At 40.9% G+C, this 13,104-nt stretch overlaps 1 protein-coding gene across 24 annotated transcripts in view; it reads left to right on the top strand.

The window, feature by feature from the left end:
* The window catches only part of diaph2 (diaphanous-related formin 2), a 474,147-nt gene that overhangs the window by 267,908 nt on the left and 193,135 nt on the right, over window positions 1-13,104 (top strand). For all 24 annotated transcript variants that reach the window (XM_077247876.1, XM_077247896.1, XM_077247898.1 and 21 more), the window contains one exon: window positions 5,111-5,209. In XM_077247876.1, the coding sequence (XP_077103991.1) occupies window positions 5,111-5,209 (99 nt within the window). The remainder of the gene's footprint in view (window positions 1-5,110; window positions 5,210-13,104) is intronic.

Genomic DNA, 13,104 nt, shown 5'->3' with positions numbered 1-13,104 from the left:
TTATGGCTCTTTGAGGGGATCCGGATCTTGGTTCTTCAAAAGAACGGCTCTTTTGGCTCTTTTTAAATATTTAGTCAGTTTTAAGAAGCCAGCTTGGGGGCATCTCAGTTTATCCTGGAAATAATCACTGGGAGGAATGATGAGGTGAGATTTGTAGTCAAATAATTAAAACTCAGATATCACACAGACCAATATCTGAGTTTGAATTATTCTGAAATATTGATTATTACCTCATTTGTCATGTGTGGACTATATTCCATAGGGTTGCACAACATCCCTCTGCTTAGAAAGTGATCACTATTTTGGATTTACCTTTAGTACAAAGTGTGTGTATGTGTAAAGCTATGTTGACTTATGTTATCCATACACTACCTACTCACGAATAAACATCAAAAACAAAGCCGGCTGCAATGAATTTCTGTGCAAAACAGCTTTTACTACACACACTAACACTTCCACACAAGAACATTGTTATCACACAAGAACATTTTGATAAAAAACTAAAAATATTTCAAGTTGTAAATATATACTGTAGATACAATAACATAAACATGAACAAGAGGCACTCGCAAGTGTGTTGTTTTTATTTTATTTATTTATTTTTTAACTGGAGTAACCATGTGACGGCAGCGTGCACAAGTCATTGGCTGAGGAAATTACAAAATCAAAATCTTTCTTTCACACTCGAAGACTTGTATGACAGATTTTCTTATGTGAGCAATACATTTAAAAAATAAATCTGTTTTTGTCCAAACAATAAAAGTCAGTGGAGTTCAATTTTACTTTTTGACCCCAAAAAAACAAAAAAACAAAACTTGTTTAAAACATCTTACCTCCTGGTTTTAGGACAGTGTGGGCAAAATTATGACAAAATGTTCATTATTGTGTGAACTTTCCTTTTTACCATACTCTAATCTAATTGTTGAAGTATTTTTTTCACTCAGGCTTGACTTAATTCCTGAAAGAAATCGTTTCATATTGATTGGCATTGTTCAAGTTTGGACAGTCAGTTTTGCGGAGGTAGATGAGTCATATTATTCCAGTCAGATTGTGCATTCCGACAATGCACTTCCCAGCCCAGACAGTCAGACTCCACATTGTCTGATTCATCTGATTCGTTGCAGGGACATTGAACACATTTTAAGAGGACCTGTCATCAGGGTTTTCAGTCCTCCATTCAACATCTCTAGCTTTATGTCTCCATGACTGCTCTTGTGTGAATCATTTCGGTCCGGATGCGAACATGTGGTAGTGTTTAGCTTGCTAATGCTCAAGGCTTTGGCTGCCTGGGGGGAGATATCACATGGACAGCTCCCAGCAGAATGATTCAAGTCCAGTAAACAATCTCTACGCCCAAATGTGAAGAACTTTGGAAATGAGGAGCTCCCATGGGCTGCCCTCTGTCCAAAAATCACAGAAAGGGCTTGTGTGAACTTGAGTGTGTTTTTCTGTTGCCTTTTTTATTGCTTTTCTTATTGTAAGTTATATTATTGCTGTTGCATTTCACCCCTTGTTTCCTCCAAGAGCTATTTTCTCATCCCTCCATATAACAATGTATGTGGACCCAACACACATGTATGTGATTACATTGGCAGGAGTAATCATGTACTGCTAATGTTTTACTAACATTTTGAAACCACCTTCCCCCTGAATACCTCTCGACTTTGTGTTTTCATTCTAATGGATCACATTACTGAAGCATCACTGCTGTTTGTATTGCGTTGAAACAACCTGAACATAACCAGTCCTTACAAAGTTTATAAGAAAAAGAAAAAAAAGCCCTGGCTTCTTCATCAATGGCTGGCCCATTATTCAATTCTTTATTACATTTTCCTGATTTCATTCTTATTTATTTCCTACATGTACGCAACATGTTTTGGATCATCTTTAATTTATTTGTATAAATATGTTTTCATTATGCACAGACACTACCTGTATTTGTGTAATGCTGCAAGGCGAGCTTTTTTTTTACTGTATTTAACACAAAACGAACAAAGAAGGTTCTCACTTCATTATGGTGTTTTAGGGAAGCTGTCAAGATCTTTGTTTTTGGATATTCGTCTCTGTTGTGGTGACTGCATTTGCACCCAAAAAAAAGAAGCTCAGCAAGCGAAGGAGCAGTTTAAGTCTCTTGGAGGGGTGGTGAAGTTGTATTCCCATCATCAGTGATGGATAGAGGGTGGAATTGTAGCTCATTGTGCACTAATTATTTCTGTTAGAAACAGTGATGCATTCTGCTCTTGTCTAGTCATCCGGTTCATTAACTTCCTGTAAAACTGCAGAATAGTGCAAGCCAATAGTGCAAGCACATACAAAATGTGTCAGAAATATATAGGAAGGAGTGTAATTGAATCAGTTGATACAAAACAAAGCCTCCCAAACTGCCCACCTTTTCCACCTTAAGCGGATGTAGCGATGGGCTGAGCTGTGTCTGTTTCTCATTAATCCAGCATTGGACTGAGAAGGCGCAGGCCTGGCGGGCTTCGGATCTGTAACAGCTGAAGAGCCCGAGGATGTGTTGAGAACATCCTGCTGAGAGCGTGGGCTACCCAGGTGGAAGAGCCAGCTGGTGGAAGGGTGTGACAATGCGCCTGAGGGGGTGGTGGGGTATCTTAAGCTCCTCAATATGGCTGAAAGTTGTTCCCTCACCTGCAGCCCTTCCCCTAAAAAATTAAGATCCTTTGGGAGCCCTGTTTCCTGATATATATTTTTCTCTGGTCTTCAGGTTTCTCAGATTTAAGCTGTTTTAGTGAAACGCACACAGAGTGCACTGCTGACTCTCTTTGGGTTGAAACCTACCTGCCACTCCTTGAAGCCTTCAGATCGTTTGACCCCATGCTTTTATGGACCGTCCATCCGTCCGTCTGACCATCCGTCCATACATGCATACATACATGCATACATACATAATCCCTGTTGTGGACCCATGCTGTCATCATTGTGAGACATATTTGAGACACCCTACCAGCAAGAAAGCAGAGAAAGGTTGTATTAAAAGTCACGTTAAAACGTCCTCCTTCTCAAGTAGACAATAAATCCGTAGTGCTGTGATCAGCTTGTGAAATGTATCTAATTATATATACAATTTTGTATATACAATGCTTTTTGGAACTGCAAGTCCTGTCACCTGTTAAGGCGATACGATGCTCATCCAAATTAATTACTATCCATTCCGTCTAAGCACACCTGAGCTTTTAGCACCAAAAATAAACAATTAAAGAAATAAGTTAAACTTTCAGAAGATCAAAGTCTGTTAACATGTTCTGTAGAGTCACCATCACTTTCAATCCAAAATGGACATGCATCAGTACTACCGTGCTATTGGCACAGCAGAGGGCCTGTAGCCAGCAGGAAATCCACCTGCTTAGGAGATGCTCTTGCTTTGATAGCTCCTTCACATGTGCAGATTTCTTGGGAGAGGCTTGTTTGTATGCGATTTCCTGGGAGACTTCCATCTTGGGCTTAAATAAATAGTGGAGTTGTGATGATTAGTGCTGAGGTGCGCTCCTACTCCCTCAAGCAATCTGCCAAACCTAGACTTCTTCTGTCTTTGTTTTCACCTGAGGTTTTCCCAGAATCTCTCTCTCTCTCTCTCTCTCTCTCTCTCTCTCTCTCTCTCTCTCTCTCTCTCTCTCTCTCTCTCTCTCTCTCTCTCTCTCTCTCTCTCTCTCTCTCTCTCTCTCTCTCTCTCTCGCTCTCTCTCGCTCTCTCTCTCACTCTCTCTCTCTCTCTCTCTCGCTCTCACTTTCTCTCCCTCTCTCTCTCCCCCCCTTGATTGCTGTTTTCACCTGAGGTTTTCCCAGAATCTCTCTCTCTCTCTATCTCTCTCTCTCTCTCTCTCTCTCTCTCTCTCTCTCTCTCTCTCTCTCTCTCCCTCTCCCTCTCCCTCTCCCTCTCTCTCTCTCTCTCTCTGTCTCTCTCTCTCCCCCCCCCCCTTTGATTGCTCTCTAATTTAGTTAGTTGGTAGTTGACTGTGAGAATGGTTTGGCCGAGGAACTTGCTGACATGTTATGTCACTCAGGGTGAGGTTCTCTTCAAGCAGAGCTCTAAGGAATCCAGTCCCTGGAATACCAGACACACATAAAGCCGTTCCTGTTGCTCTTTAGGATTACAGATATTACACAATTATCTCCATGGCTCTCAGCCGTTGACAGAGCAGGCCCTGTGTTTGTCAAAAGCAGGCCCGCAAAATCTCCCTTCAATATACAGAGTGGTGCCGCAGTCATGCATTGATGTTCTCTTTAAGCACATCGACTCTAGACGTCTGTCTCTCTGTCTGTTTTTCTATCTCACCTGTCTCTCTCTATTCCTTTCCATTTTCTCCTACCTCCTTTTTTCTCTTCTCATCCCTCCCTTCCTCAGTTTTTTATGTCATGCTATAAAGGGAAGTCTGGCATGCATCAGTATCTCGGTTTAATTGTGACACATCTGCCATGATCTAGAGTTTCTGTGTCCTTATGCTTTCCAACCAGGATCTGTTATCGGGGTGCCATATGTATAATTACAATATAGAGAGGAGCATATGTAATTTTTATTGCTATAACAGGAGCTCATATAAACTGTGGTCCAAAGCACAGGAGTCATGCTTTTCATTTTGGTTAGCCGTATGACAAGACTGTATCTAATATAAAATAATGTTTTTTAAGGTCTTGTTACTTTTTATTAGTGGCACTTGCTAAGGCTTCCACTACTACCACTTTTCCTCTTACTTAAGGCTTTGAAGTATTTAATCTGTGAATTTGGTTACCTTTTACTCACCCACATGTCATTCCAAACTTCTGAAGAATGTTTCAGCTGTTTTGTCCATACAACAGTCAACAGGGGTCCAAAACATAAAATTAGCGTGAAATGGCTTGAATATCCATCTCTAATCACATAAATATTGGTTTTTATTTATTTATTTAACTTACAGCTTTAAGCAAGCAACTATGAACCACCCAGAATACCTATTACAATATGCAGTCATTCTACTTATGCTTGATGTCTGAATTTTGGTAAACTGAACATCTGAACATCTACTCATTTTCTATTTTTCCTGAAAAATTGAGCAGATGCATTTACTGGTTTTGATAATTAATTGTTCCCTCTGGTTGTGTCTCTTTGCTTTCAGTGAAAAAGGATGTGGAAGAAACAGATGACAGGATGACACAATTCAAGAAAAAAGCAAAAGAGCTGCGAATTCTGGATGCCAAGACAGCTCAGAATCTGTGTAAGTTATCAGCATTCCATATCATCTGTGTCCCCTAACACCCACCCAAGAGCCTCCAGATCTGTTTTTTGTTCTTCTTTCCAAAGAAGTTACATGTGTCTCTTAATAATTGTCTTTTTTTATTATTCATTATTATTATTATTATTATTATTATTATTATTATTATTATTATTATTATTATTATTATCATCATCCTAGGTATTTTTGCTACATACTAGACTAGACATACTAGACTTTCTTTCTACTAAAAGCAGTTAAGGCTGCTGAATCTATAGCCACAATGTTTTCAGGCTTTGACTGACACTTTTCCTCTGTTCTTTTCTGTTTGTTTGTTTTCTTGCTCCTACATATCATGTCAACTTTAAAATTCCTCTTATCCTCTTGTATTGTCAAGCAGCGTTCGGCAGTATTTGCTCTTCCTGCAACAGGTTTTTGAGGATGCTGTTTTTTTGATAATGGATTCAACCCGATTCCTCTGATATCAGTTGTACCGTAAATGCATTGGAGGATAACAGAAATAAAAAGGACAAAGCATTTTATTTGTGTCTGCCTCATCCTATCCACACGCAAAGCCTAATAGTCCCCTAAAACCTTTATGCGATTAAGGGACCAAAGTCTGATTTGTTTTGTTTTTTTGTTTGTTCATTCCCCACATGTAAATCAAAACCAGTAATCAGTAAATTAATTAATTAGTTAATTTATTTATCCCAAATAAAATAAAATCAGCTACATTTGTCTATTCCCGCACTGTCTTGTTTGTCTATACCCCATAACACTTAAACTAGTTTGACCCTATACTCGACAACAGGAACCACCTGTTTATGTCACAGGTTGCTTTGTGGCCCATATTGATCAGCCTACCATTTAGCAACTCTCTATCTCTCTTAAACTGCCACCCTCTTTCCCCCCTCTTGAATCTTCAAGGTGTGTGTGTGTGTGTGTGTGTGTGTGTGTGTGTGTGTGTGTGTGTGTGTGTGTGTGTGTGTGTGTGTGTGTGTGTGTGTGTGTGTGTGTGTGTGTGTGTGTGTGTGTGTGTGTGTGTGTGTGTGTGTGTGTGAATTCATTGTGTTCTCAGGAGTGCCTACGACTCTTTGATTGATGAAAGTATGAGAATGCAATTTTATTCTTCTTTGGAAATGTTGGCCGCTTTGTCTGGGAGAGGAGAACACCTTAGATATACCATATCACACTTAATGAAATATTCATAGCAAATGCTAAAATAACCAGCCACCTGAGTATATGTCCTACCCATGCTTGTTTTCATCCTACCCGAAGAGTTATTGGATTCCAATTGAATACATCAATGCAATTTGAATGTGTGAATAAAACAAAATGAAGCTCTGAGTCTGGCTACAGTGCTGCTGTTGAAGAATTAAGCCACTTTATCCGAATGTTGGTTTAATAGAGATAATAAATATATAACATTTATTTACATATATTTACGTTTTCAGTGCTTACTGAAAGCTTTCTGTAATGATTCTAGGGTGTTGTGTGTGATTGCCCATCTGTCTGTCTGTCTGACTATCTATCTATAGGCAAAATTGTCTTATATACTCTCATTGCTTAGCTATGGGCAATAATAATAGAGATGCTTGTGTCAGTCAACACTAAAAGTACAACAAAAGACATACCATTTTCATTATTCATATAGCATGCTCAGTTAGTGTGTCTGAAGGACATCAGGGTCAGGTTTTGTGTGTGCTTGATTTTTTTTTCTATTAGAACTGGAGCAGATGAAGATAGCCCTAACAGCAAAGATTCCAGTGACAGTTCTCTCTTCCCCTCATTCACTCACTTTCTCTTATTTTCTCATTCTCATTCTCTTGCGCTCTCTCATTTCCGCTAGTTCTTTACCCAGCCTTTGATGCACAACACACATACACTCACACACCACTTCAGGCTTTAGAGTAACTAATGCCAGCACACGAGTGGGAGTGCTGTTACACATTCACTTCAGCCACAAATCTGCCATCTTTCACAGAGAAAGGAAAAGGGAGGTGGGACAGGAAAACAGAAAGAGAGAGTGTAAAAACATTGTATAAGGCACTACTTGAAAGGCCAATGTACATTTCTGTGGGGCATTAAATGTTCTGTTATTTATATTTTTATTTAGGATAGTGGCCTCACAAACAAGACAGGGTTGTTCCAGGGTTGTGGAAATGACCCAAAGTACACGTGGGACAGGGAGAGTTACTCATACCTACAGGTATCCATTTCTGTCTCCCCCTTGTGCTGAGAGTACAGTCTGGTGGCTGACTTGGCAAAACATACTCCATTACTAACGTAACCTCGGTTCCCTGAGAGTAAGGGGATGAGTATTGCGTAGCTATACACTATGGGAAAACTCCTTTTCTCGAGAATATTGGAGCCTTTATTTTAAAACGCATTGCAGCTGCTTGCTGATTGGCCGGGCTTCGGGAACTGCCCGAACTTATGGCGAAGCAGCGAGGACGCGCGATCCTATCAGGACACTTCTCGCCTCACGCGCCAGAATGGGGGTGGCTGCTGACTATATAAGCGGCCCATTTCTCCATAGGAATCAGGTTAAATCGGCTGAAGCAACATCACCCGGATGTGCAGCTTAGTAGCACGGCTGGCTATGCAATACTCGTTCCCTTACTCTCAGGGAACTGAGGTTACATTAGTAACCGAGTACGTTCCCTTTCGAGAACATTCACTTCGTATTGCGTAGCTATACGCTATAGGAACCCATTTTGAAACACCTTGCTATTAGCTGACGACTTTGCTCTGAGCTATCGCCTGGGGCTGTGCGGCCAGAGGCTTATAGTAGAACCAAAGTCAGAGTCCAACGGGGACAGGACAGTGTCGGATACGGTGAAGGGATACCCTAGAGGTTTGGGCCCTTCAGGGGCCAAGACCTCTCATATAGATAGAACTCGTGCCTGAAGTGCTTACTCTTCCAAATTCATAAAATCTTAAAAACGTGGACAGCGAAGACCAGCCGCAAAATGTCTTCAATTGGTACACTAATGGACCAAGCCCAGGGAGATGCCATGCCCCTTGTGGAATGAACTCTGAGGCCTATGGGACATTGAAGGCCCATACAGGGGTAGGCTAGAGAGATAGCGTCCACTATCCATCGTAATAATCTCTGCTTCGTGAGCGGAAGCCCTTTGGTTTGGCCGCCAAAGCATACAAAGAGCTGTTGTGACTGTCTGAATAGGACAGAACGCTCTAGATAAATTCTGAGAGCCCTAACAGGGCAGAGTAGACTCAAATCTCTATCATCCTTGAGTAAGGGAAGCGCCGATAACGAAATGACCTGGGCTCTGAATGGAGTTTAGAGCACCTTGGGTACATAACTATGTTTTGGTCTGAGGATGACTTTGGAGTCGTTAGGCCCGAATTCGAGACAGGAAGCACACATAGAGAGCGCTTGCAAGTCGTCCACTCGCTTGACTGATGCTAGGGCTAGCAGTATTGTTGTCTTAAGCGAAAGAGGCTTTAAGTCAGCCGACTGAAGCAGCTCGACAGGGGGTCGTTTCTTCCCAAAGACTGGCCAGCCCCAGGTGCATGGAAGGCTGCTATGGCCGCCACGTATACTTTGAGCGTGGAAGGGGTTTGACCCACGTCCAGCAGCTCTTGCAGAAAAGAAAGTACTAATGGTACATCACATGAGTAGGAGTCAAGGTCCCGAGCTGGACACTAGCCAGTGAACACTGACCATTTAAGAGCGTAGAGGCGTCTCGTTGATGGTGCTCTAGCCTCGGTGATAGTGCTTTACCCCCTGGGGTCTAATATATATATATAAAAAAATGGTTCACAGTTGGAAACATCTCGAAAACGTTTTGTATTTTTCCACTTGTATTTTTGCTTGAAAATTGTATTATATCCAAGGTAAACATTTCTAGTAATTGTGTAGTTAATTTTCATACTTTATTTTCAGAAAGTTTTGGATATGTATCCTCTCCCCAAATTTGGCACTAATAAAACACAATAAAAATCATTTAATCATTTAAAGATAAGGCTTATATTGACCTTTTAAGATTTTGTTTACATCTACCTTGTAAATATTTTCTTTGCTATTTTATTAAAAAGGTTGCAATTACAGCAACAATTAAAATAACAATATTTCAAGTGTAATCTTTCTTTGTAAAAACTAAAGTATACATTTTATCATACATATTTCAAATTAGAATAGTCACATTAGAGTTAATTATTTCGGGCTGGAGAAACTACATGTCGGTGCTTTCATACGGATTTCTTAAACCGATAATATTTGTTTTTGATATGATTTAAATTTAAAAATGGAGACTTCAAGCTTTGTAAAGACATTACTTTCACGTGTGGGTGGCAAGTATTCGCTGAGTTACAGATAATTTTCTGTCGCGTTGAGAAGACAGTTTTTTTTCTTTATTTTACGAAAAACACAACTTTTTTTATTATTAGTGTACACAAATAAAAGATATTTAACAGTTTTTAATGATGAATAACACTTGCCTGTATGACAAAAATGGACTGAGTTATTTTAGTCTCCTTTGCACTGATAAGAAAAAATAACCGAAAAAAAACCGCCGCGATAGCCGACCCCAGGGGGTTAACTGCGGGACCGAAGAGCCGAAGCCAAGCCCTGTCTGCGTCCTTTATCTCGGTTAAGTTCAGCCATAGATGGCGTTCTAACACAACCAGGCTGGCCATGCTTCGTCCGATCGCCTGGGCAGTGGTCTTTGTGGCGCGTAGGGCCAAGTTGGCGGTGCTGCACAGGTCCCTGGAGGCCTCAAGGTCCGGTCCAGACTCGTCCATGAAGCGGAAGAGTTTCGCCTGGAACACTTGGAGGACCGCCATAGTGTGCAGGGCTGATGCAGCCTGACCAGCAGAGGTATAGGCTCGGCCGGCGAGAGTTGAGGTAGTCCTGCATGGTTTGGATTGGTGAGCCGCCTTGGCCTTCCAACCAATGGTGGTTGGCGGGCAGAAGTGTGCCTGTTGGCTCTCCGGCAGTAACCACTCGTCGAGGCGGCTTCTAGTGGGCTCCTCAGGAGAGGACCAATCAAGGCCGAGCTCTTCGACGGCCCTGGTGAGGACATGGAGAAGTTCAGCGTCAAAACTTGTCCTGGCGCCACTTCCACTTTGCTGGGGCGGGGGGGCAGGGTCAGCGACTGAGCCCGACCATGCCTCGCCTTCAAATGCAGCCAAAGACAGGGTGTCATCACCTCCCTCCTCCGATCCAACGAATGAGACAAGGCCGGTCGCTTGAAGAGAGGGGCGCTGGTCCGGCTGGGTAAATAACACCGGCGTAGGGATTCCCTCTGGACAGAGCGAGGGACGGGGCCGGCGTGGGCTTGCTCGTCTTTAAACACTCAGGCATCCTCTGGCCCCGCCGTTTCTTGCTCCGCTGTTCGAGGGCAGGAAACGGGAGGGCGCAAGAGGGACCTATCCTTGGGACCTGTGAACAATCTTACACAGACACAAACGTGATCCCACACATCATTGTTAGTGTAAAGAGAAGCTGGATAGTATATGCTTCTTTGGTGGGGCTCCGTGCTCAGCTGAAACAATATTTCGAATGAGATGAAGAGGTTGTGAATCTCATGAGTGTGTGGAGGAACCAAGCAAAGCAGGCAACCACTACATGAAGTCATGCTCCTCTATTAACACAGAGATACCCAGCAGAGCTCTGTGGTCCATAAGCATGTTTAACAATCCCAGCATTCCTATCCCTGGTCTAGCTCCAGTGGAGTCACATAAGCCCTCCATCAGCATTCCTTTTTACAAATGTAGCAGGCTGCATTTATAACAAAGTGTGAGTTGCTATAAATTATGCCAGTGTGTGGAGGCGGTTTAGTATAGAAAGCGTTTTATATATGGGGTGAAAGTGCTCTTTTTTTGCTTTAATGCTTGCAATTTGGTGGACTTGCAGTGTTTTCTTTGTTGAAAAATGTGACTAAATCCCCAGGCTGATGAGTAGTGGATATGAACGGAAATGAATTATGGGATGCATCTGTCATGGACAAACTTGTTAGAGGAAAAAGTCAAGATAATGTGAATATGTAAATTATGCTAATGAATCAACAGATGAAGTGAAAGCATTTGTCATCCAATTAATTTTTTTGCAGAAATGTGATAAGTTCTGACTGGAGGTTGTTAAACTCACCACATTCAGTGACTAACCATGTGTTTGTTTATTGGCATGTGATACTCTTGATGATTGGCTCATCGTGCTACTGATGGTTTGTTCATTAGCATATCCCTATAGCCAGGCTGTATTGTATTGTAAGGCTCGTTGGCATGTCGAACTTACAATAACAATTTCTTCCTAGGCCATTGTATCCAGATGAGCCCCCTGCTTTGAAATGCCACTTTGATTGCTCTACCTTCATCTCCCAAATAATGTTTTTTTTATAAAATAAGATTAAAAAATAGAACTCTCTTTTCTCTGAAGAAACCAGCACATTGTCACACGCAGATGGCCTACTAATGAATTGCAGAAAATAGAGCATAGTTTCACAGAGACCCAGTCAATCAGCTGGTGGAAATGGTAGTTTATTAAATCACTGTTCATCAGAAGTTGGACCTTTTTCACCTGCACACCAGAGAGCTGGATGAGGCAGAAGGGCCTTTGCATTCATTGGCTGGTGCAATTCAGAGAGCATGTAGGAATCTGACCAAATAAATACATATTTCAGAGAACAGACACTCACATGTAATCTTCAGTACATCCACTCAGCCCTGCATTTCCATCAAATTTGCTAAAATAGTTTAGAGGTAGGTGGTACAAAACAAGAATCAAGTCAAGTTACCTTCATTTAGCGCTTTTAACAATATGGACTGTTTCAAAGCAGCTTTACAGTGATGATAGGAAATTAAAGTAACAGAGATTGTTTTGGCTTTACAGCTCCGAATTTTTTATCGCTTCCGTGTAGCCACGTGAATCAGAATTATCAGTTTTATCAGTACAGAGGTAAAGGGAAGGAAGCCTTCACAACGAAGAGACTAGTTGACACTTCAGGACTGCGTTGTCGTTGTGTCCAGGCGCAAGTCCTTCATCAGATCCGGATAAGGCCTGGATCTGGCGTACTGCGGTAAACCTCGGGATAAACAGAGAAACAAATATTAGTGTAGACGCCATCTAGGGCTGGACGATATGGCCAAATTTTATATCACGATATATTTCTTAATTTCGGTCGATACGATATAATTCCGATATCGATATGAACAATATAAAAGCCTCAGAAAAAATGCCAAGAACGCCCATAACAGATGTCTGTTCCTTCAATCTTCTGAAAAATGAATTTGCCAAGTCTATGAAATCTGCTGGAGTCTTTCGCTACTGCACCATAACAAACTACATGAAGCAATGAAATAACCCATCATAACAATAATATTTTCTTCTCAATACCTGCTACAAGACTATGAAAGCATATGGGTAGCAATATTCAGTTTGAAATGTAATATGCAAAATGACAATGTAATATGTAAAATGGCAATGCATTTCTGTTTTTAAATTTACATTTGCCATAACATTTGTGCAACATTTGGTACACAAAATTTTTCCCGATTTAAATCCCATTTCCTGCATTTACATACATTTAGGGACTATGGTGTTACAAAATCCAGGAAATAATTAAGTTGATTATAATGATAAATTCTGCCAAAAATAAAAGTAGGCTACTAAACTATGTATAACAAAAATATGTCTTACTTTTTTCAAGACTTGAGATAATCATTTTATAAAGTCAAAAATGTTCACCATTAATGTTTTGTGTGTAAATAAAACTGAAATATACAGAAATTGAATAAGGTTATCAAATAGTCTGAACTGCATAAATTATAAATTAAATATAGATTAATCCTTATTAAAGCTACAAACATTCTTTAGACAAGATCAGTGAGTAATTTGCTCTGTTCCCCTTTGTTCTTAGGTTAACTTAACTGAC

This window comes from Siphateles boraxobius, unplaced genomic scaffold (assembly GCF_051911475.1).
Source record: "Siphateles boraxobius isolate OS27281-9 unplaced genomic scaffold, OSU_SipBor_1 3, whole genome shotgun sequence".
In the NCBI taxonomy this organism is placed as follows: Eukaryota; Metazoa; Chordata; class Actinopteri; order Cypriniformes; family Leuciscidae; genus Siphateles; species Siphateles boraxobius.
Note: the sequence above shows the minus strand (reverse complement) of the source record. Positions and strands in the feature narration are given on the sequence as shown.